The following is a 27,431-nucleotide window of genomic DNA, read 5'->3' on the forward strand; positions in this document are numbered from 1 at the left end:
AGGAGGCAGAGAGCAGGGTGTCCCGAGCTGGTCACAAGCTAGACCTTCCTGCCCCATCCCCTTCTGTGCGGTCCACCCGCCCCCTCCCCACTGTCACAGGGGCTGCTGACCGTCAGGGGCGAGGTTTGGCTGCTGCACTCCAAGGACCTGAGGACATAGATGGAGGCGGATCCTGGTCTCACTCACAGGCCTCCCCCACCCCCTGGGGCCCCTCACTTGCTGCCCACCGACCCTCCTTCCAAGGACAACCCTTCTGTCTGTGGACCTGGCCCCTTCCAGGCCAGCCCGGGATGGGTGGGGAGGTGTCTGCCTTTCCAGACCCCACCAGGTAACCAGAAACCAGGTGTGCTGCTCCAGGTCAGGGCTGGCCCCCCGCAGGCCCCCTCCTCGGGCAGGGAGGACCCCAGGCTCAAGGCGGGTGAAGGAGGGGGAGTCTGCTGAGGGGCTTCAGACCAGGGACCCCCGGCCCTCGTGCTCCTTCCCGTGCCTGGGCCCCTCCGGCCCCTCCTCCAGCCGACGGGACCTGATAAAATGCAGGTCACCACGCGCCACTGCCACGGTGCGGGGTAAAGCCACCACCTCACCAGGGCCTGCGCAGAAGGCCGTGTACTCTGCCCCCCAGCGACAGATGGAATTTCCTAGAACCCCGCCTCGGACTAGCACCCGCAGCGCCAAGCACCCTGGTCTGCTCCCCCTCCCCCTTCCACCCCGGGCTCCAGCCAGCTGCCCTCCTGCCCCGCTTCACCCCAGTCTCTGATTCCGCCCCCAGCTGCTCACCCCATCCCCCCCCCCCCGCCCAGGTCCCTTGTTTATTTGTTGAGTTGTTTATGGCCCACCCCACCCCCCAGGTGGGCCAGGAGCTCAGAGGACCAGGGACCCCTGTCCTGTCGCCCCTCCATCCCCTGAGCCCGCACAGCGCGGCCCTCAGGCTTTGTCCGTGGGTGGGCGCGGGGCTGCGGGGGCTGCGGGGGCTGCGGGGGCCAGCTCGGGGGGCCTCCTGCATTTGCAAGAGGCAGAGGCAGAAGCGGCCTGGTTTCTCTTTTCTTTTCTTTTCTCTTTCCTCCCTCCCTTCCTTCCTTCCTTTCTCTCTTCCTTTCTTTCTCTAACTCTGTTTTTTTCTCTTCCTTTCCCTCTGCTTCCTTCCTTTGCTCTCTTTCTTTCCCAGTCCCAGCATTCAAATGTGCACATCACAGAGGGGAGCTCCTTAGCGAGTGCTCAGAGAGAAGGGAGGTCCCCAGGCCGGGGGTGTGACTGACAGCTGCGGGTCCAGAGCGGTGGGAGCCTCTGACCTGGAGGGGGAGGCCCCCTCAGAGAAGGGCAGGGTGGGGTGCAGTGGAGGCTGCCCCCCAGCCTGGGAATTCCCTGCTCGGCAAGCCCGGCGGGCTGAGGCCCTGGGGTCACCTGCAGCCCAGGCCAAGGGGGCAGCAGCCGCCTCAGCAGGAGGTAGAGCTGCCCTGTGCTCTGGACACCCCCTAATCCTCCTTGGCTGGCCTTGGGGGGCTGGGACCCCAATTCTGACTGACTCTGGAGCTCCTGTCTCCCTCACTGGGTATTGAGGGGACTGGTTAATTAACAGGAAATTCAAGAGTCATTGTTGTACATCTGGGTTGTACATCTTAAGAATTTAAGTACTATTTTAGCTGAGCACAAAAGCTTGGATTTGCAGCACTTTCATATACATTAAAAGAAATTCTGCAGTTCCAGCTTCTATTTCCTCTCCGACCCAAGAATTGTTTAAGAATTTAAAAATTTTCAGGTGGTCTTTCTGTTTCCTGATTTTGTTATTTGATACTGTAGAACACTGTCCATGATTTCCCTTTCTTGGGGCTTATTATATGGTAAATGCTCCCGGAAGTTCCCGGGGAAGGGTTGTGAGACCCCCTCCTCGGTCCTGGGTGGGCAGGACAAGCCTGGCCTTTGCATCATCCACCCCACGCCCCTTGTCCCCCTGGGACTTTCCAGGGCCTGGAGCACCCACCGTCTACTGACCCCGGAGATTCCTGGGAGGCCCTGGGCAGTGAGATGTGCCAGACCCCCGGCCTGGTGGCTCCCTCCCCCCCCACCTGAGTCCCCCCCCAACAGGCTTTGTCCACAGGGTCAGCCTGTGTCCTTCCCCACGAGGACCTCAGCCTGGTGGGGAGGGCACCCAGGAACCCCCTTACCAACCTCTGGCCCCAAGCCCAGCAGGGGGCGCCCCAGGCCCATCCTCCAGTCATCCCCCCCCCTCAATGCGGGGGGGTCTCAGAGCCCCCACTTGGAGGGTCCCCCTGCTGGGCTCTGGCTGGGGCAGGGAATTAAAATGCTCACCTCTAACCTGGGGGTGCAACCTTGCCTGCAGGTGGCAGGCGTGAGAGGTGGGGGGAGCAGGGGACAGTGAACGGGTGTGCCCCCCACCCAGTGTCACTGCGGCCCGGGTGGTGGGCTCAGCCCCGCGGAGCGTGACTCGGTCATTCGGTCATTCCGTGTGTGACTCTGCTCGGGGCTCACAGTTGGCTCCTCCCAGTCCCGGGCACATCTCTGCCTGAGAAGCTGGGCGCCCGAGGGTGGGGCGCCACCGGGCCTGAGGCCCCTCTCCCGCTGCCCTTTGTTCCGACCCTCCCGCCCTGGGCGCTGGGAGATCAGCATCGGGGATCTGGCTCCCCCACTCCACTGGTTTGGGAGGCTGGGAGGGGGGTCCCAGCAGGACGAGGCATGGCTGCCGTTTCCCCTCTGGGTCCAGGCCCAGCGCCTCCCACCCCCCCGCCCATGGGAAGGGCCGAGCCTTGATCAGTCCCCAGGGCCCCCCTTTCCGCACCATTTCTACCGTGGGGACTGGGGCTGGGCCCAGGATTCGGATGAGAACAGGCAGCCAGGGGCGGCAGTGCCCGCCTCAGCATTGGGGTAGGTGGGAGAGTCCCGGGGATGGGGACCCCAAGCGGGCCTTGGACTGTCCTCACCTCGCCGGCCTGCGCCTCCTGTGAGTGGGGCAACTACAGCTGATCATCCAAACCGGGACGTTTCTAGAAGGAGGGGGCGGGATCGGTAATTACTGTGGGGTGGCGGGAATAAACCCAGGACCCTCTCCCGGCCCCCAGGCAGAGGGCTCTCAACCTCTGCCATCAGTTCGAGGCCTGAAGGCCACACCCCGTGGCTGCCGGGGCTCAGTTTCCCCTCCTGACTCAAGAGGTTGGACCAGATCTGGGTCCCCCGAGACTCTCCTCCTTTGGTTGCTTTGTGGAGTCCACAATGGGGTCAGCCTGGTTCTGTGCCCCTCTCCCAGTCTAATGCACCCCTTCCCCAGGCCTCTGAGCACCCCCAGCTGGGACCCAGCTCCCCCTGCACTGAGGGTCCATCTCCAGGGAGGCCCCCGGGGAACCTGGACTCCTGACCACCTCCCCTCACCCCGGATCCCACCCCAAGGGACCTGAGATGTGCCCCCTCCCAGTTCAACCAGGAAGCCAAACCTCTACACCAAGCCCGGGTCCCCCCCGGTGTCTGGCCTCAGGTGCCCCGAATCTAGGCAGCCAAACTTCAGTCCTGGGTGTGGGTGGAGAGCCCCTGGTGATGCAGGGTGGGGGCTGGCGCGGAGGGGCTGTGGGCCAGGAGGTCAGCCCTAGTCCAGCCTCTGCAGGTGGGCAGGGCAGTGGGCCTGAGACCCCCCTGTGCTGTCCTAAACCCTTTGGGGCCCCTCACTGGCTCCTGCAGAACCACAGGTAGTGGGGACGGTGGCCTCCGTGTGCCCAGCCTGTGCCTGGTGGTGCTGGATCAGAGGGGGTGGGGGGCGGATGGGACATGCTGGGCATCAGGAGGGTGGGGGGATCAGGGATAATGGGGCCATGGTGGAGGCCCGGGTGGGGAGCAGACCCTCATCTGGGAGCCCTGGGCCGGTTTGGGGGGAGAAAGGGGGGATGAGGGCCTGGGGTCCCCCGGCATCACCTCCAGAGCAGAGGAGGTGACCCAGCTGGGCTGGGCTCTCCCTGGCCACTGGCCCCAGGGGGTCTGGGGAGGGTGGCCCTGGAAGAAGTGGAAGGACCTGTGCAGGGCTGGGTGTATCTCCAGCCAGCATCCCCTCCTGCTGGGGACAGGGGGGCTCCTGCCCAAGGCCCTCATGAATGTCCCTGGAAGGGGGTGACCCCCTGAGACATCCCCTATGGACACTGTCCCCCCGGCTCTCCCCACCTGGCCCTCCCTCTGTCCCAGAGTCTTGCCCAAGCACACATGGTGGGTCGGGGTGCAGCCCTGGGGGTCCATGGGAAGCCAGAGGATCCTGGGGTGGAAATCACGGGGCGGCTCCTGCCAAGCAGCCGGTGTCGAGGACGCGGGAGGAGACAGAGACCTTTGGGGGGGAACTTACTTTCCAGTTCTAACGGATGACCCGGGCCAGGCAGGGCACGAGCTGCATTCCAGGGAGACTGTGCTGGGTTTTGAGGTAACTTCACCAGTGCAGTCCTCCTCAGCGTTCGGGAGCCCCCCATTTCCAGCTGTAAGGAGTCAGTGCCGGTGAACTGAGAAAGCTGCGCCATCTCCAGCTGCTCATCCCACCTGCTTCGGAGAACCAAAGCCACCCACAGGAGGCTGAACTTCTGTGAGTTTTGTCACAGCCTGTTTGGGGCTGGGGAAGCTTCTCGGGGATCTGACTGGTCCCGGGGGTGCCGGGGCCTCACCCGGGGGTGGGGGGAGCCCAGAATCCCTACCCCACAGCCCCGCACAGGCGAGGTGAGGGTTGGGGTGCGTTGGTCGGCCTCCCTGTCCCTCCCCCGGTGACCGCCATCTTCCCCGAGGCTTTTCTCCCCGTGACTGATGCCCGAGAGCCTTGGCACATTGTGGCATCAGGAAGAAGCCTGTTGTCCCTGATGGGTGGGCTTGGGGTGGCAGTGATGGGCCCTGTTCCCCAATCAATGCTGAGGGGTGACATTAGTTTGGGTCACTCCAGTGGAAAACTGGTTGCATTGGGCCCAGCTGGGGGGCCACAGACCAGGTGTGGGGGCATGTGGGTGTGGGGGCGTGTGGGTGTGGGGGCTGCTCCCCTGGGTTGGCTCTGTGAGTGCTGGGCCCCCACGGCCTTGAAGGTGTGATGAGAAGGTGCCAGGTTGTTGTTTTTTTTTGAGGGGGGCTGCCAAGGCTTGATGGTGCTTTGGCCAGACTCCCCGCCTGCAGCTGCCGGAGAACCTGCCGTGGGTGGGGGTGGGAGGGTGCCGTCGGGCCGCGGTGTCGCTGTCCTCCAGAGTGCGCTTTCCTTCGAGTTCCGGCGGCTGAGCCCGTCTCTGCCCTGCTGCGGGGTCTGGGCCTGGGCTTGTGGTGGGGGGCAGGGGGGGAGGCCTGGAGGGGCAGCGGGAGCCCAGGTTGGGGTGGTGGCAGGGCGGCGGGCCAGGCCCTGACGGCGCAGCTGGGACCCGGGTGGGTGGGCTGGTGGCCGGGAGAGGAGCGGAGCCGCACGGGGCTCAGTCCGGGGTCTCGGTTCTCCCTGGCCGTGCTCAGGGCCCACCCTGGGCTGCGCCCACTCAGGGATTTCTCTGTGGGAGGCAATTACACGAATGAATTGCTCAGGCTTCTGTCGGAGTTCTCAGTTGGCTGCGGCCACCTCATGGAGACACAGGCCGGGCAGTTTTCCTTCCTGGGAGCCTTGGCGGGTGTGGGATCAGGGAGGGGCAGGAGGCCCAGAGGAAAGAGCGCCGGGCAGCAGAGGCGCCTCTGCATCAGGCGGGGGGCGGCTCTCTCTCCCTTTCGAGAGGGACCTCGCGCAGGAAAGGATTCTACACTGTCCCCTCCCTGCTGAGGACCCCTTTGTGATTGGTGACATGGCAGGGGGCATGGGGCGGGTGGTCACCGGCGTTTTTTGGTTGGTTTAATTCACTTGGGATGCCAGGTGGGGCCAGGATCTCCAATCCAGTACCTGGACAGGGACGCCCTTGAAACTAACAGCCCCTGGGAGCCCCCTGGGGAGTCTGCAGTGTCCCCACCTTGTAGCTGCTGGACTAGAGGATGGGGGTGTGTGGAGGGCCCTGGAGGGTTGTCTGGAGTCTAAAGGAGGACCTAACGTTCCTAACGTGTGAAGAAAGAAGTCTGCATGCTTCCTTTCCTTCCCTCCTCTTTCTCTCGCTCCCTCTTTCCTTCCTCCCACCCACCCTCCACCCACACCTAGGCCCGGGAGCCCAGGAGAGGTGGGTCTGTCTGCCCTGGGGCCCAGGAAAGCCTCCAAGCCCTCAGGAGACCCCGGGCCTTTCCTGTCCTGGCTGTGCAGGAGCAGCGGAGGGACAGGGACTCTGGGCAGGTGGCCGAGGCCGACACCCAGCAGAGTCCTGGGGACCCCAGAGGCACCCACGGGACCCCCAACCTCTGGAACCAGGTCTGGGCTACAGGAGCCGCAAAGGGTGGCGGAGCAGGGAAAGGGTCCTGGGCTTGGGAAAGACCCAGATTTCCTTAAAGCCGAGCATAGCTGGATCCCTTTGGAATGTTCTGGTATTCTCCAGAGTGAGGCCTGGACTAGAGGACTAGAGGGGTGGGGGGAGGACAGAGATATTTCTGGGCTCTTGGGCGAGTGGATTGAACACCAGGACCTGAAAGGAAAAGTCTGAAGTGATTGCTAAGGTGTCCTCCTTTTATTCAATCAGTTAATCAGCCGATGACAATTAGGTGGCCGCCAGGCGCAGACACGTCTCAAGGCGGAGCCCAGGACGCCCCCCGGAGCCCTTTCCCCTCCCGGGTCTTTTGGCGCACGAGCCGAGACCCCGCTCCCCGCTCCCCTTCCCCCCCGCATCTGCCTAGGGGCGGGGACGCCGGGACGGAAAGGACCCGCACCTCGAGCCCCGGGGGTGTCAGGCCCGGGGGTGGGGGTCCCTGGGGCACAGCGGGGTTCCCGCCGGGGACGACCGGTGCCTGCAGCCAGGAGGGTCCCCGAAGTGGAGGGCGGGTGCGGGGCGCGGGGCCGGCGCTGGAGCCAGCGGGTGGCGGTTCGGCCCCGCGCAAGTCGCGCTCTCGTCGAGGAGGCGTCGGGGCGGCGGCGCTGCGGATCTCCCGGGCCCCGGGCAGCCGCGCGGACGGTCCCTGCGCCCCCCGACGGCCTCGGCTGCTCTGCGGCGGGACCTCGGCGTCTCTCTCGCGGCCCCGCGGGCCCAGCGCGAGCGCACCCGGGCGCAGGGACCCTCCGCGGGGCCGCCGGGGCTGGAGACGCCAAGGGGGCGCGGGGGCTATTCAAACGTTGATTTTCTTAATGCGTTTCCATACAAGCTCCGCATGACCTACCTACTTAGTGCTTTTACAAAAAGACTGAATGGAGAAGAATTCGTAGCTTAAACAAGTGGTTGCTTTTGTGCATTGCTTCCAGCCGGGGGTAATGTTTGGACAATCTTTCTTTCCGCCTGGAAACCTCAGTCCTGGAGAGCTGGTTTCTTTGTAGCCGGTGCCCTTCCCGGAGCGTTGGATGTTTTCTTTCTGGTCAAGTGCAGCTGGTCCTTGTACTTAATGTGCTGGAAGGTACACAGCTATATTTGAAATAAGCTGTAGAGCACTGAACGATTTTCACATCTTTTGGTCTCGTTTACAGCCTTGAATTGCTGCTGCTTTATGTTTATTTATTTTATTTTATTTATTTAATAATTATTATTTTTTTTATTGTTAAGACCTACTTAGCAATGCCCTGTCACTTATGCCCATTTAAATTCAGTGCAAATAAAATGATTTTCATTTCTGGAACTGATTATTTCATTTCAGAATGTTCATTTCTGGAACAATATTTAAAGTCATATTTGCCAATGCATCCTTGTCGGAAATAAAGTGGTACCTGTAAGGGAATAAACGCTCTCTCGGTTCTGGAGGAGAAAAGAATTTATTTACGATCTTGCAAGATGGGGCGTCCAGCCAAACACGCGGAAGGCTGGCGCGCCAGAGGAAGAGAATGGCGATGTTTAAATCTCCTACTCCTAATTCGCAAGTCCCTCCCCTGTTTCCCCATTGACTGGGTACTACAGAGGTTACAGCCTATCCGAGAACACTAACTAATTCATCTTTTGAGATTTTAATTTGTACAGCCAATCCCAGAGAGCCAACTAGCTCATTATTGAGATTTTGAACTGATTAGCCAATGCCCCCCCCCCCAAATTTTTATTTTTTTGCTGTGAGTTCCCGCCTCTGATACTACCTCATGTCTCTTTTCATCAGGCAGATTCTCTCTTCTCTTTGTCTGGGGCTTGTTTAAACTGGTTTTGCCTCCATTTCCCTTATTCCATGCTGTCTCTATGTGAAAACGAAACTTATTCCTTTCTTACAATCCTTGCCGTCTCACACTTTGTTTTTTGTTCTTTTTTCTCACAGCAGAGAAAACCCCAATTCTACACTTAGCCTGTTTCCAGTGCAGTTTACTGGATTCACATTGTTTGTCCTGGATACCTGGATATTTTGACAGTACAGGCGTTAAAACGGAATGAAATTATATAAAGAAATGATAAGCTCTTTGTTTGCTGTTAAACGGTATTTGAGGCCAGCAGAGGGGTCAGTGGTCAGTGGCCAGTCTCAGCGAGGCAGGTGCAGAGGCCACACCCAGGCTGTCCCCCGGCCTCTGTCCCACCCTCTGCCTCCTGCATGGGGTGGGTGGGGGGCTTCCCTGTGCCCTGGGACCCTCCAGATATCCGGGACTTGATCCAGGAGAATTCATCCAGTTCCCAAACGAGGTGGGAAAAGCACAGCATTGGGGCTGGACCCAGGGGGGACAACTTCCCTTCCAGAAGGAACAGGGTTTTGTCAGGGTGGGGGTCCTGGGCCTCTGTGGGGGCCGGGTCCCCAGTGACCCAGGACCCACCCGCTTCCTGCCCCCCTGCTGGGTGCCAGGGGCTGGGAGTAGCACTCTCTGTCCTCAGCCCACTCCGGTTAAGTGACTAGCCAGAGGCGAGCTCTTCTGCCACGTTGGAAATATTAAATATTGACATTCGTGGTATTAGTCCAAAGTATGTGTGTCGATGTTTAATATGGAGATTTGCTACTTTGCTTACATTTTTTAAATGGTAAATATTTTTATTGTGGTTTTATCAGTACAAAAAACTTATTTATATAGGTGCTTTTTAAAGACATGATATTTTCTGATGAATAATTTTCTTGGAGCCAGAGAGGATGATTTCTTCTAGAAGGACAAGCCTCTGAGGTTAGAATGGAAGAAAATGAAAAACCAGTTTTCACTTTATAATTTACTTTCATGAAACCTTCCTGGAGCACACCAATTCCATCATCTGGAGCTCACTTTATAGGGCAAGTCATTCAGAGAAAACACACAAGCCAAAAACCTTTGGTCTCTAATCTTCAAGTCAAACCTCACTTTTCTTCTGTTCTGCAGATATGAAAATTAAAAGCACTTCAAATCACAGTGTTCAAACACCATATTTGTTTATAATGAGCAGTCAACTTTAAGCCTCAGCTTGAAATAACCCTCACTAGTTTCTTAGATTTTTGTCAGTCTTCTTTTGGGGGTATTTTCACTTACTGGGCCTAAACAGTGTACAATTAAAAAATATGTCAATAATTCATACTGTGGCTAAGGTAAAATGGGTTTCTAGCTCCTTAGGGACACAAGTGGGAGAAAGGACACATCCTAAAAACACATCCCGCAAACACAGATAGTGGGCCCCAGTTACCCCTGAGCTGGGCAGTTGCAAGGGGATCATTTTTTTCTCTGAAGCTGAGATCTGTGGTTTGGTCATTGTTCCAGTTTGCTAATGCTGCCTTTGTGCAAAATACCAGAAATGGATTGGCTTTTATACAGGGGGTTTATTAGGTTACAAGGTTACAGTCTGCAGGCCATGAAAATGTCCAAATGAAGGCATCAACACGAATATACCTTCACTGAAGGAAGGTCAATGGCATCAGGAAAACCTCTGTTAGCTGGGAAGGCACGTGGCTGGTTCTGCTGATCCCAGGTTTTGTTCCAGCTCCTCTCTCAGCTCCTGTGTGTTCTTCAAAGTGTCTCTCTTGGCTGCAGCTCCTCCTTCTGTCTGTGAACTTTTTTGTAGGACTGCAGTGATTCACTTAAGTCCCACCCTGCATGGGCAGGGCCACACCTCCACAGAAACATTCAATCAGAGGTCACATCCTAACCAAAGGTGTCACTCATAGTTGGGTGGGTCACATCTCCATGGAAACAACCTAATCCCAATATCCCACGAGATTGGATTAAAAGATTGTGGCTTTTTCTTGGGGGACATAATATATCCAAATGGGCACAGTGAGAAACTGGTGTTCCTTTGCTCCCAATTCTTTCTCTTCATGCTCTAGACAATACCCTGCTTTCCTGATCTCACTGCAAAACCTGTCCCGAGGATGAAGCCGTCACCTTCCAGGTTTCCAGGGAGCCGGAAGAAGTTGTATGGCCACCCAAATGGATAAATCCCATAAACATCATCTTCCCTCTTTGGGGACTGTAAAACTTCCTTTTCACCCAGGAAGATTTCTCCTTTGAAATGTGGCTGGAAGTCCTTCACTTCCTTCCTGGCCTGCCCCTTCCCCAGTTAGAGGGGGCGGCCAGTTGTCCGGCGGGGGCTCTGGGAGGACGGAGGAGATGGCCCTGCACAGCCCCAGAAGCCCAGCTCCACTCCTGCCCCAGAGCTCCTTTGTTCTGAGGCCCTTGCTTCCTTCTCCGGTGTTTTCAGGCCTGGATCCTCCGGAGACTCCGGCACTGCTTCCTGGGGCTTGGACGGAAACGTGTCTGTGTGGCTGGGCCCGCGGGCGCCCGCACAGTGAGGAGGCCCCGGCCCCGAGGGAAGGCAGTTTTGTGCCGAGGCCCACGCACCCCTGTGGACGAGCTCGCACTTTGTCGTTGCTTTATGATTGCAGAACGGTAGCATAGGGGTGGGATAGCGATTCTCTCTAAAATCTCGTATATTCACGCTTTCAAAGGTTAACATGTACAATTTTTGTAATTCTTTCATTTTCCTCTATGGTATTCTGGTTATAGTTACTGAAAAGTGATTTTAATCTGTTGACTAATAATAAAACACTGTCTTTGTTTTACCTTTTTTTCCATTTCATTTTTCTTGTAAATCATTTTCTTGGATTTGCTTAACAGAAGTATCAATTTGTGAAGATTGGAAATTCAAAAAAGTTGGCGGGGGGCGGGCTTCCCCACGGAGAGTTTGAGAAGCACCGGGGAGTCCCATGGGCTGCTGACCTGGGAGGGGGCCGGAAGTTCTCAGGAGCCTTCATGGGGGTCTCGGACACCGAGAAACTCTGGGGGCGACGAGGGGGCAGGGCCCATGGCAAATGGTCTTTTTGTTTTGTCTCCCAGCAGAGGTGAGAATGAGCCTCACCTGGGCACAGCTCTTACAGGTGCTGCCAATGCACCTTTCTATACTCAGCCACTACTGCTAAGTTAACAGGAAAGAAGAAAAAACCTTGCTATGTTAAAGAAATAAAAGATAAGCTTGAAAATGTGCAGGGAACAAAGGCCAATGTCCCCTTCGCTGATGGATTGTATTGTCTTGGTGAAGGGATCTCTTGGGATTTCTTGGGGAACAGTCACCAGATGGCTGGTTCTCTGGTCTCATGAGAGAAACTCATTCAACCATTCCCCCTTCCCTGGGCTTCTGATCTCATGCACCCCACCTCGTTTACAGTGCGCCATCGACACAGCCAAGCTTCCAGAAGCCAGCACAGCAGCGTGTCGGGATCAGGCTCCGGTGTCCTTGCCAGGATGCTGTTCCCTAAATCACAAGAGGGTGCTCCCCTGTCAATAAATTCTCCCTTACGCTTCTTTACACTCTGCCCCAACCGTCTCGCTCCACTATCTTCCAGATCCATTCCCATGTGGGTTTCCCCAGCTTTCACTGGTAACGATTTGCCAGATGCTGCAGCTCCTTCAGTGAATAAGCTATTGTTTGTTCACTAGAATAGGAACAGTACTTCTCAGCTGAATGCAGTTTGATCCTTTTGGGTCTTGCATTTAAGCTTTGTAAGGTGGAACCCAACCAACATGTAGCCTGGGGCGAGTTTTCCAGACTTCTGAGCTGAGACTCTTCTTAGTCCCCCAATCAGTGTGGGGTGCAGTAGGCGTTTTCCCACCCCCTGGGAGGAGCAGGCATTGTCCCTATCTTGGGGAGTTCCAGGCGCTTTCCCTCTGGTCCCTTCAGGCGGTTCTTGCCCAGCCTTGGGTGTTTCCCTGCGGCATGTGCCGACCGGCACGCGGCTGAACCCCAGAGGGGGCCCCTCTGCAGAGCCCTGGAGTCCCCTCTCCTCTCTGGACCCTGCCTCGAGAGCACTAACAACCACACCTCGCGTCCCTGGACACGCAGCTCTGCGTCCTCCCACGTCAGATCCTGGAGGCGGTCTCTGGGCAGCGAGCCGGGCAGCCACAGGGCTCGCCTCGCTCACTTCCACGTCTCAGGAAGCACTGCCCTCCAGGGCCGATGCCCAGGGTCTTGAGAGCTGTTGTGTCATAAAGTTTTTGTCAGAATTTCAGTTGTTTCAGGTCAGAGGGTAAACAAGGTCCATGTTATTCCATCTGGACCAGAACCAGAGGTCCTCCTGTAGGTTTTTAAATGTAGCCTGAATGCCTCGTTTTAAAGGTTGGGTTGAGTCTGGTCAGCTCTGAAATGGCAGAGACCACTGATGCGTTCTGCAACAGGCACATGAGACAGTGAACATTTAAAACTATTTCTTAAGATTTTTATAGCTCTGAAAAGAACAGACGTTAAGCAGTGAAACTCCGTAGTTGTAGTAGTTTGAAGCTGTGTGTCCCCCAGAACAGGCCGTGTTCTTTTAATCCACTCCCTTGGGTGTAGACCTGTTGTGGGTGGGCCTTTTGGTTAGGCTATTTCAGTTGAGACTTGACCCAGCCATTCAAGGTGGGTCATAATCCTTTTACTGGAGTCCTTTACGAGAGGATGAAACATTACAGATGCTAAGAGATGAAATTCAGAGAAGCTCACAGGAAAAAACTCCAGAGAAGCTGAGAGACAAGGAGACAGGCAGAGGCTCAGAGGGGAGCCACGGAAGCCAGCAGCTGGAAGCAACGAGCCCCGGGAGAGAAGGAGCAGCAGACGTCACCACGTGTCCTGCTGAGGGAGGAGCCCAAGCTCGCCAGTAGCCGGGCTTCAGAGAAGGTATCATCCTGTTGATGCCTTAATTTGGACATTTTTCATGGCCTAAGAACTGTAAGTTTGTAAGTTAATAAATAATAAATCCCCGCTGTAAAAGCCAACCCATTTCTGGTAAATTGCATTTCGTCAGTTTTTCCAAACCAAAACAGTTTTTCCTTCGGTCCCGGGCATTTGGGAGAGCTGGAATGGCTGTTTACAGCAAAACTCAAACTACTCCAGCATTCATCTCCTGAAGATCCCCACGTGTTCCTGTCTGCGATGCAAGGGCTCTCTCAAAGCCCCTGACACCTGGGCCCAGCTCCAGCCCCAGCAAAGCAGAATAGCCTTGCTGGCCCAGCACCCTGATTTTCAACACCCCCTCACCCCACCCCTCCAGCCCAGGCGATTCTGATGATCAATCAGGCATAAATCCCAGAGACCCAGGAGGACAAACCACTGGCTCGGGACCAGGGATTCCAAGCCCCTCCCGGGCTGCCTGCTGGTGTCACCCCCCGAGTCACAGCCACAAGCCTTCTCCAACTAGTTAGCCCACCTGGAGTGGGACGTCAGCTCCCTGGCTCGCTGGGGAGGGGCATGGGGGCCACTTGGCCCCCTCCCAGCTGCGGCTGTTTTGGTCTAACCAGATGGCCCCAGCTTTTAGTGCATTCCTGAAATTCTTCAGGCTCACAACCAGCAGAAAGGAAAACAAGGAGCGTGCAGGCATTTGCAGAGAGGAAGTGCAGGCGGCTGGGGGATGCTCAGTGACCGCAAGAGGGGGGAACGACCCCACACACTCATCTAGCATCCTGGACACAGTGTGCAGGCAGTCGTTGCAAAGCAGAATACCACTAGCCTTTCTGGAATTGAGGTGGATTTTATTCCCTAAAAAAACTCCTAAGATGAAACACTTAGAAATTTTGGTTGAAACGTGACCAAGGTCCTTTAATACATAGTTGGGATCCTACAAATGGGAACAAGTCCATGGGCCAAAAATGAAGAGGGCATGAAAACCAGGGCGCCAAACTCACCCTGATGCTGTTGATGACCTGGGATGTTTGCTCCTCTAGGCAGCCAAGAACTGCAATTTCAACGGTGCCGTGGAGATGGGGGTCCTTGAAAGGTTAGCACTGGGACCCCCAGAAAAAGCACGTCACCATGAAGGGCTCTACTCTCAGGGAAAGGGAGGGCTAAGAAAAAAAAGTCCATCTTCTTGCAAAACGTGGCAGAAGAGAACTTCTGAGCCTGAGCTCTAGGGAGATGGAAAATCTCCTCTGGAACCCGGGCTGTTTGGTGACCAGGGCTGCCCTTCAGTCTTGCAGTTCAAACTTAAGCTGTGTACTGGGTCTTAGAAACTACAAGCTGCGACCCCAGCAGAGGCCCGGGTGGGCAGCTCCCCAAGACACACGCACCTCTGTTACACACACACAGGCTGCCAGGAGCCCACAGAGAAGACCTGGAGAGAGGAACCCACAAGCCACGAGAAAACCCAAGAACTTCAGGAAAAACCCAAGCTCAGAACTGCCCAGTGGAGCCACTATCGAATTCTAGACCGTCCGAAATGTGAGTGATAATACAGGTTTATTATTGTTTTTAGCCACCCAGTTTTGAAGTAATTTGTTTTAGAGGAAAGAATAAATACACACTTGGTACTGGAAGTGGGGTGCTGCCGTAACAAAAGCTCATGAAGGTGGGGGTAGCTTTGAGCATTAGTTTGGAGCTGTTAAGTGCCCCAGAAAAGGCCAAGTTCTTTTAATCCATTCCTGTGGGTGCAGACCTGTTGTTGATGGAAACTTTTTTTTTTTTTATTAAATTCAGTTTTATTGAAATACATTCACACACCATACAATCATCCATGATATACAATCCACTGTCCACAGTATGATCACATAGTTATGCGTTCATCACCACAATCTATCTCTGAACATTTTCCTTACATCAGAAAGAACCGGCACAAGAATAAAAAATAAAAGTGAAAAAAGAACACCCAAATCATCCCCCCATCCCACCCCATTTGTCCTTTAGTTTTTATCCCCATTTTTCTACTCATCCATACACTAGATAAAGGGGGTGTGATCCACAAGGTCTTCACAATCACACTGTCACCCCTTGTAATCTACATTATTATATAATTGTCTTCAGGAGTCCAGACTGCTGGGTTGGAGTTTGGTAGTTGCAGGCATTTACTTCTAGCTATTCCAATACATTAAAGCCTAAGAGGTGTTATCTATATAGTGCATAAGAATGTCCACCAGAGTGACCTCTCGACTCCATTTGAAATCTCTTAGCCACTGAAACTATTTCGTCTCATTTTGCATCCCCCTTTTGGTCAAGAAGATACTCTCAGTCCCATGATGCCGGGTCCACATTCATCCCCGGGAGTCATACTCTGCGTTGCCAGGGAGATTTACACCCCTGGGAGTCGGGTCCCACGTAGGGGGGAGGGCAGCGAGTTCACCTGTCGAGATGGCTCAGTTAGAGAGAGAGAGGGCCACATCTGAGCAACAAAGAGGTACTCAGGGGGAGACTCTTAGGCACCATTACATACAACCCTAGACTCTCCTTTGTGGTAATGGGCTTCCTAAGGGCAAGTCCCATGCTCGAGGGCTCAGCACATGTTGATGGAAACTTTTGATTAGGTTATTTCAACTGAGATGTAACCCTGCCCATTCGACTGGGTCTTAATCCTTTTAAAGGAGTCCTTTATGAGAGGACGAAAGGCAGAAAAAAAACCAGAGAAGCTAAGAGATGAAACCCAGAGAGTTCAGAGAAGCTGAGAGACAAGGACACGCCCTCAGAAACGGAGAGGAGGCCATTGGAGCCAGAAGCTGAAAGCAACGAAACGCAGGAGAGAAGGACCAGTAGACGCCGGCCATGTGCCTTCCCGTGTGACAGAGGTGTCCCAGCTGCCAGTGGCCTTTCCTCAGAGAAGGTATCATCCTGTTGATGCCTTAATTTGGGCATTTTCACGACCTTAGAACTGTAAATTGTAAGCTAATAAGTCCCCATTGTAAAGGCTAGCCCATTTCTGGCAGACCGCATTTCTGCAGGTTTAGCAAACAGAAACAAGTGGCTGAGCTGAAAGCACTTTGCAGGGCCTGTGGGCGAAAGCCTAAAGGAAGGAGGCCTTCGAGGAGGCCTGTCACGGGGCTTAGTGAAGGGAAGATAACATATAAAAATCAACTCAGATCGGCTCAGCCTGCTTCTAAATCACCTGCGGAGAGTGAAGGGCACCAGCATCTCTTGTCTCCTCTTAGCGGGTTGGGTGGGAAACCATCTAGTATCTCCTTTGAGAATACGGGGTTCCTTCTCTCACGTGTTTGAAGATGGCAGGGAAACCCCTCCCCAGATCCAGGACAGCTGTGTGGCAGGCTCTCTGATTCATTGGTTCTTTCCCACTCCACCATTTGCTTCTCGTCCTCTCTGCACTCTTCCCTTCTTCCTGAATTCTGTTCCCTAGACGGAGCCTGTTGGTAAGCCCCTGTTTTATTGCCCTGAACTGTCTTCATTAAAATCCTATTCTTCAATGTAGAGGAACTAGCAATAGAGAGCAATTAAGGAAGGGGGAACAATAATCCAAGAAGAACAGATAAGCTATTTAATGTTCTGGGGATGCCCAGGAATGACTATGGTCTGTTAATTTCTGATGGATATAGTAGGAACAAGTTCACAGAAATGTTGCTGTATTAGGTAACTTTCTTGGGGTAAAGTAGGAACAGGTTGGAAGTTAAGCAGTTATCTTAGATTAGTTGTCTTTTTCTTACTCCCTTGTTATGGTCTCTTTGAAATGTTCTTTTATTGTATGTTTTTCTTTTTTTTTTTAAATTTTTTTTCCATACAGTTGATTTAAAAAGGAAAAAAGGGTAAAAAAAAAAAAAAAAGGAAAAAAATATGTAGTGCCCCCTTGAGGAGCCTGTGGAGAATGCAGGGTTATTGGCCTACCCCACCTCAATGGTTGCTAACATGACCACAGACATAGGGGACTGGTGGTTTGATGGGTTGAGCCCTCTACCATAAGTTTTACCCTTGGGAAGACGGTTGCTGCAAAGGAGAGGCTAGGCCTCCCTATGGTTGTGCCTAAGAGCCTCCTCCCGAATGCCTCTTTGTTGCTCAGATGTGGCCGTCTCTCTCTGGCTAAGCCAACTTGGCAGGTGAAATCACAGCCCTCCCCCCTATGTGGGATCAGACACCCAGGGGAGTGAATCTCCCTGGCAACGTGGAATATGACTCCAGGGGAGGAATGTAGACCCGGCATCGTGGGACGGAGAACATCTTCTTGACCAAAAGGGGGATGTGAAAGGAAATGAAATAAGCTTCAGTGGCAGAGAGATTCCAAAAGGAGCCGAGAGGTCACTCTGGTGGGCACTCTTACGCACAATTTAGACAACCCTTTTTAGGTTCCAAAGAATTGGGGTAACTGGTGGTGGATACCTGAAACTATCAAACTACAACCCAGAACCCATGAATCTTGAAGACAGTTGTATAAAAATGTAGCTTATGAGGGGTGACAATGGGATTGGGAAAGCCATAAGGACCACACTCCACTTTGTCTAGTTTATGGATGGATGAGTAGAAAAATAGGGGAAGGAAACAAACAGACAAAGGTACCCAGGTGTTCTTTTTCACTTCAATTGCTCTTTTTCACTCTAATTATTATTCTTGTTATTTTTGTGTGTGTGCTAATGAAGGTGTCAGGGATTGATTTGGGTGATGAATGTACAACTATGTAATGGTACTGTGAACAATTGAATGTACGATTTGTTTTGTATGACTGCATGGTATGTGAATATATCTCAATAAAATGAAGATTTAAAAAAAAATCCTATTCTTCAGTGATAGCTGAACTGGGTAAATGATTTATGTTGATAGTATCAACCTCTGCACTTCAGATCTAGTTTCTCTTTCTCATGTTGATAAGTTGACTTCATGGTCACTGCCATTCATTTGGACTGTTCTATCTTCTCTTTATGGAGGCTTTTGAGCTCTTTGTTGCCAGTGTTTTCCAGTCTAACAACAATGCATAAGGGGTGGATTTATGAGCAGCCCTTTGCCTTGCCCGAGATCGGGGTTTATCCGGAGGCAGAGCCAGGCTGAGAACACTCATCTCTCCTGGCCCCTCTTGTCTGTCTCCTATGGAGCTCAGAGATCTGTTAAGTGATCATTTGAAGCTACCGGCCTCTCCGTGGCCCAGGGACACTGTGCCCCAGTCCTCTGGAGATCTCTGCTCTGTGACCTTCTCACGCTCTTGTGGAGAAGTCTACGTGGCTTCAATTTTGTCCCCAGATCCAGAGTCTTAGCCAGTCTCCCTCATTGCCTCGGATAAAAGGAAGGCACAACTTTCCATTACTTTTATGACATTGACATTTTCAAAATAAGAACTTTATTGAGATATGATTCACATAACCATTGATTTTGAAAGGTACAATCGCCATCACTAAATTTAAAACAATTTTGTTACCCCATTAAAAAAACCTGTACCCTTCTTTCTCCCATCCCCAGCCCCTGGCAATCACTAATCTACTTTCTGTCTCCCTGAATTTGCGTATCTGGACATTTCATTTAAGTGGAATCATACAATATGTGACCTTTTGTGTCTGAATTCTTTTACTCATAATATTTTCAAGGTTCGTCAATGTTGTAGCATATATTAGAACTTAATTCCTTCATATAGCTGAATAATATTCCATTGTACAGATATATCACTTTTTGTTTATCCATTCATCAGTTGATGGATATTTGGGTTGTTTTCCCTTTTTGACAATGTTGAATGACTCTGCAAAGGTCATTTGTGTACAGGTTTTTGGGTGGACATATGTTTTCAATTCTCTTGGATACATATAGGAGTAGAATGGCTGGGTTAAAGGGTAACTGTGTCTAACTCTTTGAGTAACAGCCAGACTATTTTACAAAGTGGTTGCATTTTAAATTCCCACCAGCAATGTATGAGAGTTCCAGTTTCTCTATATATCTCCACTACTTGTTATCTGACTTATCAAGCCATCCATTCTGGTGGCTTCTCAACTATTTGTTGAGAAGACTATTCTTTCCCTATTGAGTGGTGTTTTAGTTTCCTAGGCTGCTCAAGCAAATACCACGAAATGGGTTGAGTTAAACAACGGAAATTTATTAGTGTATGGTTTTGAGGGTAAATCAAGGCAGCAAGGTGATGCTTTCTTTCTGAGGACTGGCGCTCTGGGGCTGGCGGCTGGTGATCCTTGGTTCTTGGCTCCTCTGTCACATGCTAATGCACATGGCAGCTTCTCCTGACCTCTCCATTCTCTTGTGGGTTCCACTGATTTCAGCTTCTTGCTTGCGTGGCTTTTTTTCTATCTATACCTTAATATCAGTCCACTTATAAAGGACTCCAGTAATAGGATTAAGATCCATTCTGATTGAGGTGGGCCACAACTTAACTGAAGTAGCCTCATCAAAAGGTCCTACTTACAATGGGTTCACACCCACAGGAATGAAATAATTTAAGAACATGTTTTTCTGGGATATATCCAGCTACCAACTACCACTGTTACTAATGGCAAAAGCCTTCATTGACATTTATAATTTCTTTGCAGTTCTTTTTGGCCTCAAAATATATCCCTCCAGGGATGTTCATTCAAAGTATGTCAAAGAAAAAAAAAGGGATGTTATATGCAGGCAAACAGAACAAGAGCTTAGTATTAACAGAGCATTAGAGCTCCTTGCAAAAACTATGGGGTAAGGATTAAAAAGTCTTTTTCTTTAACACAATTTTAATGAGTTATATTCACACACCATATAATCCATCCAAAGTATACAAGCAGTGGCTCACAGTATCATCATACAGTTATGCATTCATCGCCACAGTCAATTTTAGAACATTTTCATTACTCCAAAATAAAGAAAAAACTAAAAATAAAGAACACCCAAACCATCCCATACCCTTATACTCCCTTGTTATTTATATATATTTTTGTCATTATTTTATTACTCATCTGCCCATACGCTGGGTAAAGAGAGTGTCAGTCACCAGGTTTTCACAATCACATGGTCACACGATAAAAGCTATACAGTTATACACTTATCATCAAGAATCAAGTCTACTGGATTACTATTCAAAAGATTCAGGTATTTCCTTCCAGCTATTCTAATACACTAGAAACTAAAAAGGAATATCTATATAATGCATAAGAATAACCTCCAGATTGAATTCTCGACTCTATTTGAGATCTCTCAGCCACTGAAACTTGATTTTGCTTCCCCTCTTTTCCCCCTTTTGGTCAAGATGGCATTTTCAATCTCTTGATGCCAGGGAGACTTACACCCCTGGGAGGTGGGCAGTGAGTTTATTTGCAGAGTTGGCTTAGAGAGAGAGGCCACATCTGAGCAACAAAAGAGGTTCTCTGGAGAGACTCTTAGGCATAATTATAAGTAGGCTTAGCCTCTCCTTTGCAGGAATAAGTTTCATAAGGGCAAGCCCCAGGATTAAGAGCTTGACATATTAAATTGGGATTCTCTAATGCTTACAGTACTATTCGGAATTCCCCAGGTGAGGAAGTTTAATATTTCCACATTTTCCCCCAATCCCTCAAGGGGACTTTAAAGTTACAAAAAGAAGACTTTTTAAAACAGATAACAAATGTATTGAGAAACCAACAGAAGATTTAAACATTCAGAATGAAGCTCATCTTGTTCCCTTACTGGATCGGGCATTGGATAGACCATGTCTGACTAGAAAAACTGTGTCCTCCAAGTGTGGGAAACTTTTCTAAATAAATTTGTCTGCAACTTCCTGCATCAGTATCATTAGATCCCTCTTTTCTTCTGACAGTTACAGTCGCAGGCCCTACAGAAAGGCACATTTGAAACCAGCAGGGCTGGGATTCCTGGAGGACTTCATTTCCATGTGTGACAATCTTTGTCCTTTAATACTGGGCCTCGTATACCTAACTGATTAAAGCTTCTCTCATGGCTACAGATTTTATTTATCTAATTCTATCCTGAAAGGAAGGTAGATAAATTATTGTTGACCTCATAAATAACTACATGGTCATGGAAAGTAAATACATAGCCAAGTTGCCTTTGATTCCAACCAATGTTATAGTTGGATAATTTTGCAAACAAGACCGATGCAACAACCATTGGATACAGAATCAATATTTTTGGCCTATTTATTGGTTTGAGTTATATTAAGACCTTTGAATCTCTGAATTCTGGAGGAGACAGATTGAAAATGTTTTTCAGTTATATAATCGATTAAACCAAAAGAGCCTAGTTAATCATAAGCTCATAAATATTTAACAATCAAATCAATTTGGCTCATTTAATCTTAGCTAATTGATAACCTGAGTTGAGCAGTCCATATGGAGGAAGATGGCTTCTGGACTGAGAATCCAGAAAGTCTCAGCTTAGTTCTCTGGGTACAATCCAGTCTGGGTCTGTGGGTGAGGATTATGACAGATGATCCTGAGAAGCCTGTGCCCAAGACCAGTTTCAGTGGTTTGGGGGTATTGGTGTGGTTATTTGGGCTCTTTGAATCTTTTGGAAAGAAATATGTGATTTCTGGTCTGTAGTTTGGAGCACAGGCCTCCAGGTAAGTGTAGGGGAAGGGCGGAAAGCACCTGTGGATGACAGTTATCCAGAGTCCTTCACTCTCATTGCAGCCCACCATCTCAGAGTGTGTCCTTCATGTAGAAGCAGATGATTAACTTGAGCATTTAATTAATGATTCTCCCGGTAGTGTGGACACTGGAAAAAAGTCCAGGTCATTTTAGTTTCTCATAAAATGTGTTTCCAGTTGATAGGGATTTTAAGCCTAGAAAGGACTTTTAGAAGTTTGATAATTATTAATGGACTAGTCTGTGACAAAAGCGACATGGATATGCTTCTACTGAAACTGAAAAATACACAATTGAAGCATTAATGTCAACACTATTTGAATACACTTGAATATTCAGCTTCTCCTGCTGTCATGTTATACAGGGCAAATCTCAACAGTTCTGAGCTAATTAACGTGGAGAATGTCAAGCAAACAAATGGCTTATTGTTACTTATAGCAGTCTTCATTTCATACAATGAGAAAATCCATCTTTGAAGTAGCCCATGGCCATGTGGGAAATTCCAGAGAGATCGGTGTAAAGAAATCATCCAAAGATCAATTCCTTTGAATTTGAGACAGGTTAAGATCAGAGTGATGATAAGAAGGGACTCTAGCTCAAGTCTCCAGGGCTTGAGGACAAATTTGTTTATATTCTCTGCAGAGACTAAACAAAAAGACTATCAAGTTTAGCTTTTCCTTTGAGAAAAAAAAGCTGAGAGCACGACAAAATACAAATGTCTTCTGTCTTTTGTAAGGAGCAGACTAATTCCTCAAAGATTTATCATGTTAACAGAAAGAAGCACCGAAAGCTAATTTTTTATCACCCATGTAACATTTTGCTGTCAATGATTCAGCTTTTAACATCTAATAAACCCATCAATATTGAGGCAACTTGGTTAATTTTAATACTCTTGCTTTTTTCAATGTTATTTGCAGGAATGGAAAAAAGGGAAATATTTCGCCTCCCTTAGACTTTTTTCACTTACTGAATTACCTCATTTATCATCTTTGACTCTCAGGCCCAAGCTTGAAGACAAAAATTCTTTCCCTTGATTAAAAAATATCACATTTGTTATCTTGAATACAGAGCTCCTACAGTCATGTTCTTTTCATTGTTTCAAAGATGAATAAGTAAGCCTGATCCTCTCAATTGATGCAGAGAAATTGATACATTCTTTCATGATGTAATACTCAGACTTGGGATAAAAGAGAACTTACTGACCTGTTAAAGGGCATCTATAAGTATTGAATTCTAATATTCTCAATGGTGAGAGACAAAGCTCTCCCCCACCCCAACCCATGATCAGGAACAAGCCAAGGATGCCCACTGTCATCACTTCTATTCAACATTGTACTGACAGTTCTAGCCAGAACAGTTAGGAATGAAAGAGAAATACAATATCCAAATTGGAAAGGAAGTAATCTCTCCATTTGTGGATTTATCAATAGGTAATCTTACCAAGTCTACCAGAGAACTATAGAACTAATAAACAAATCCAATAAAGTTGCAGGTACAAGCTCAACCTCAAGGAATTAGTGTATTTCTATACACTAGAAGTGAGCAGTCGAAAAATATAGTTAGCACAAGTCCATTTACAGCAGCATCAGACAAATGAAATACTTAGGAATAGATCTAACCAGGAATGCACAAGACATGTACACAGAAAACTAAGACATTGCTAAGAAGTGAGGATCTAAATAAATGGAAAGACAATGAATGTCCACGGATTGGGACATGGGTGAGGGGAGGGAGGCCTGGACCCTGGGCAAGGCCTCTGACCGCCCTGCCCTCCTCCAGCCCTGTGGGAGAGGGGCGGGGCTCGGAACCAGCACAGCCTGGGAAGGACTGATCGTGGGCGACATCAGTCCCTGGGGCTCAGGGTCCCTCTCTGGGTTGGTGGCTGGGGGACCTGTGGATGGAGGCAGAAGACCCAGGCCCATCCCCTTCCCTCCTGTCCCACCCCCCACCTTCGTGGGCCACACCCTCTCCGTGCAGGGCCTGGGCCTGGGGTCCCCTTCTCTCATCCGCCCGAGATGGCTGGACCCAGGACACGAGGGTCACGGCAGGACATCTTCAGTCCGAGAACCCCTCAGACCCCACGAGAAGACCCCAGCTGCTCAGGGGCACCCCCATGACCTTCTCCCTCACCCACTGCCCAGGCCCATTCACCCACCCAGGGCACGAGGGCCCGGAGGCCAAGGGACAGGCCCCAGGGTGATAAAGCAGGAAAACAGGGTGGGGTCTCCCCACCTCAGGACTTCTGAGGTCACCTCCCCCTGCTCCTTTGACCACCATCCCAAGGGGTGAAACTGTCCCCTCACCCAGGAGGATCCAGCAGCCCTGGAGCAGGGCCCCCCCACAGGCTTTTAACAGCATCTTCTGGGGAGGAACGGACAGGCTGGAACCTACGGGGCAGGCTGCGGTGGGGGCTGGGCAGGGCGGCCACACTGGGGGTCACAGCCTGTGCCGGGCCCAGGGAAAGAGCAGGTGGAGGAGGGACCACCCCACAGGTCCCAGGGGTTGGGGATGACGGGGCAGGTGGGGACGACCCTGGGACAGGCCCACCCAGGCCCCTTCCTCCAGCCCCATTTGCTCCCCATGAGCCCCAAAGCCTCACCTCTGTCCTCCAACAATCCCCTCCCTCAGGCCCCACTCAGGGCCTTGGGGTGACCCTTCTCTCCCGAGCAGATACCAAACTTCACCCCGGGAACGCCTGCCTTACTCTTTTTCCTCTGTCTACATTCATACATTTTTACAAAATGGAACCAAATTATTCATAAGGGACATTATTTTTCACCCAGCAACAGACACTTCTTAGCCTCAGAGAATTTCGTCCTGGTGTGGGGCAGGTTCACACATTTTGGGGTGCACGAGTGTCACCTGGGGCCCTGGACCAAAACAGAATTTGGTGCTACTTTTTTTGCTCTCTATGTGATTTTAATACACCCCAAAGTTTGACAACCACTGAACTATAACATGATTTGAAAAATTATTTCACTATTCTTGATAGTTTTCATTACTCATTTAACATGCCTAACAAGTTTATCTTGTTCTGTTTTGTAACCCCAGCTCCTTGCACGCTCCTCTCCATTCCTTCCGTAAACCAAGCCCCATAACTGAACCGTGGGCTTTCCATGCAGATTTTCAACTTGGCCCCAGAAAGGTGGGTCCCTCGGGCACCCCACTGTGCCCACGCAGCTGATCGTTTCCACGAAGCGAAGGGATCCTTGAAACAGATCGTTGTCTCCCATGAGATCAGGTAAAACACCTGCTCCCTTCTCCTTTTATCGGTCATCGCTCCACACAAAGGGACAAGCTAATGCGCCCCTTTGTGAAGCGCGGGGGAGGCGGGAGGCAGGAGCCGAGGCGCGCTTGGTTTTCGGACATTTAGATGGAGAAATAGCGCGGAAGGAGGGGGTGCCCGCAGACGCCGCCGCTTCCCCTCCCTGCAGGTTCCAGCCCGACCCTGCCCCCCAGGAAAGCTGAGGACTTTTGTCTTTCGATGGCCCTTTACAGCCCACGCTGGGACCCCGTCCCTTCCACTTCCTGGGTGCCCCGGGCTTCTGGATCCTTCTAGGTGAGACTGAAAAGGCAGGAGTAGAAGGAGCAGGGAGGGAGGATCTCAGGGGGTGACGGGGGTGCCCGTGGTCCCCTCCACCGGGCCTGGAGGCTCAGGGTGCCCCAGGTGCGTCCCCAGGGTCAAGGCAGGTGAAGGAAGGGGGCTGTGGGCCCCGGGGGGGATGTGGAGGAGGGAGGGCGTGCACCTGCGTCTGCTGCCCCCATCCCAGCTATGCCCTTTGGCCTGGGCAGGTCAGAGGTCCTCCTGCCCACCTACCACCCCCTACTCAAAGCGGGACACTGAGGCCCAGAGCCTTTGTTGCCGTGGCCAGTCCATCCTGGGGCCGTGCGGGGTCGAGCCCTCCCACCCCCTCATCACCTGCTGTGGGCTTCCTCGTGTCCCGGGAGGCTCAGGGCTCCCCTCCGCAGCCCAACCCCCTCAGCTCCTGCCCCCAGAGGCCTTGGGGCCTGGGAGACGCTCAGCCATCCTCCCCCGTGCCCTTCCGAGGCCCCCGTGCCCGTCTGAGATGGGTGGTCCTGGCCAGGTGCTGGGCCAGGGACATCAAGTGTGGTCTGCGCTGTCCTAACTTCTTGTCCTGTTTTCTGTCCTGGACCCCTGCTCCTGGGGCCGTCTGTCCCTCGCACCCAGGTGTCTGTCCCTGTGAGGCAGCCTCGCCCAGGTGCCCTGAGCAGGTTTGTTCTCCCAGTGGGCCTCACCCACTTCCACGCAGCAGTGCTGTCTTCCTGTGCGCTGGGGTACCCCGAGGCCCGGCTACCTGCCAGGGAAGGTGACAGGATCAAAGCAGCCTGTGCTTTGCGGAGTCTCTACCTGGGCCTCACAGCTGAGCAGCCCTTGCCTGCTGGTTCACTCTGACTGGCAGCCTAGCACTGGGTCTTTGGCGTCCGACCCTTCCAGCACTTTCTGAGCTCCTGCAAGGAGCAGATTCTTCCCTTGGTCGGACTGTGCCCAGGGCTGGACAGCACGGTGGCCGTCGGCCTAGCGTGGAGCAGCAGGCTGGGCCCAAGTGGGGAGGGTGGGGGGCTCTGAGGTGGGGCCTCTGCAAGCCCGTTCCTCACTGAGGCTGCTCCCAGAGAAGGGGGGTGGCCCCCGGGGCCCTCGGGGAGGAGAGGGGTGGAGGCGATGGAGGGGGCTTGGCCGTTGCGGCCAGCATGGCATCCGACATTGGTCCCCTCAGCTGCCGATGAGGAAGGAGGCCCGAGAGCAGCTCGCTGGTCTGAGGCGCAGCCTCCTGGAGACATGGTGGTGTCTCCTCCTGGCTACGGAGCAGCCCCTCTTCAGCATCGACCCTCACCTCTCACTCTAAGGTATCACGAGCGGACCCCGCCTCAAGGACTCCAAAGGACAAAGCGTGAATACCTTAGTAACGAATGATTCTCTGAGAACTCACATACGAAATAGCTGCTCTCACTGTACAACTCGGTAGTGTTTAGTACGCTCACAAAGCTGTGCAACCGTGACCCACTTAGTTTTCAAAACACTTCCTTTCCCCCCTTGCACGCACTAAGCGGTCACTCCCTATCCCCCCAACCCACCTCCCATCCCCTGGCAACCACTAATCTTCCACCATCTATGGATTTACCTCTTCCAGATGGCACCCAAACAAAGTCCATGACCCTTTTGTTTCTGACTTGTCACTTAGTGTTTCATTGAATCGCTGAAGTGTGATCATTTTACCAAAAATGCCACTTTACTGTATGGATATACCACATCTTTATCCATTCACCTGTCAATGGACACCTGGGTTGTCTCCATCTGGATTAGTCAGGGTTCTCGAGGTATCAACAGGAGATATCAGTAAATATGAGATTTTATAAAATTGTCTCATGTAACTGTGGGGATGCACGAGTCCAAATTCTGTAGGGAGGCTGCAAGCTGGCAACTCTGATGACGGTTTTCGATGAATTCCTGAGGAGATGCTGGCTGGCTGGCTGAAGTAGAGATGAAAATTCTCTCTTCTGACTGCTGAAGTCATCACTTCTTGTAAAGCCTTCTACTGACTGGATTAAACATCTCTCATTGCTGAAGACACTCCCCTTAGTTGATTGTAGATGTCATCAGTCATAGATGTAATCAACTTACTGATGATTTAAGTCCACAAAATGTCCTTGCAGTAGCAGTTAGGCCAGTGCTTGCTTGACCAGACATCTGGGCACCATCGCCTTGCCAAGCTGACACACAAACCTAACCATCACACCGTCTTTCAGCTATAGTCATTTGGCTGTATCTGAGTCTCTTCAGGTTGGTGTG

The 27,431-nt window shown here is 51.7% G+C and overlaps 1 protein-coding gene across 1 annotated transcript; it reads right to left on the reverse strand.

The window, feature by feature from the left end:
* Positions 1-6,636: 6,636 nt before the first annotated feature.
* On the reverse strand, positions 6,637-26,422 carry LOC119532542 (basic proline-rich protein-like). The gene is made up of 6 exons (XM_037835003.1): positions 26,071-26,422; positions 25,880-25,938; positions 23,926-24,065; positions 23,572-23,675; positions 23,431-23,513; positions 6,637-7,140 (listed from the first exon to the last, which is right to left on the reverse strand). The coding sequence occupies exons 1-6, from the start codon at positions 26,420-26,422 to the stop codon at positions 6,637-6,639; spliced, it is 1,242 nt and encodes a 413-aa protein (XP_037690931.1).
* Between the last annotated feature and the right edge of the window lie 1,009 nt (positions 26,423-27,431).

This window comes from Choloepus didactylus, chromosome 4 (genome assembly GCF_015220235.1).
Source record: "Choloepus didactylus isolate mChoDid1 chromosome 4, mChoDid1.pri, whole genome shotgun sequence".
NCBI classification, from domain to species: domain Eukaryota; kingdom Metazoa; phylum Chordata; class Mammalia; order Pilosa; family Megalonychidae; genus Choloepus; species Choloepus didactylus.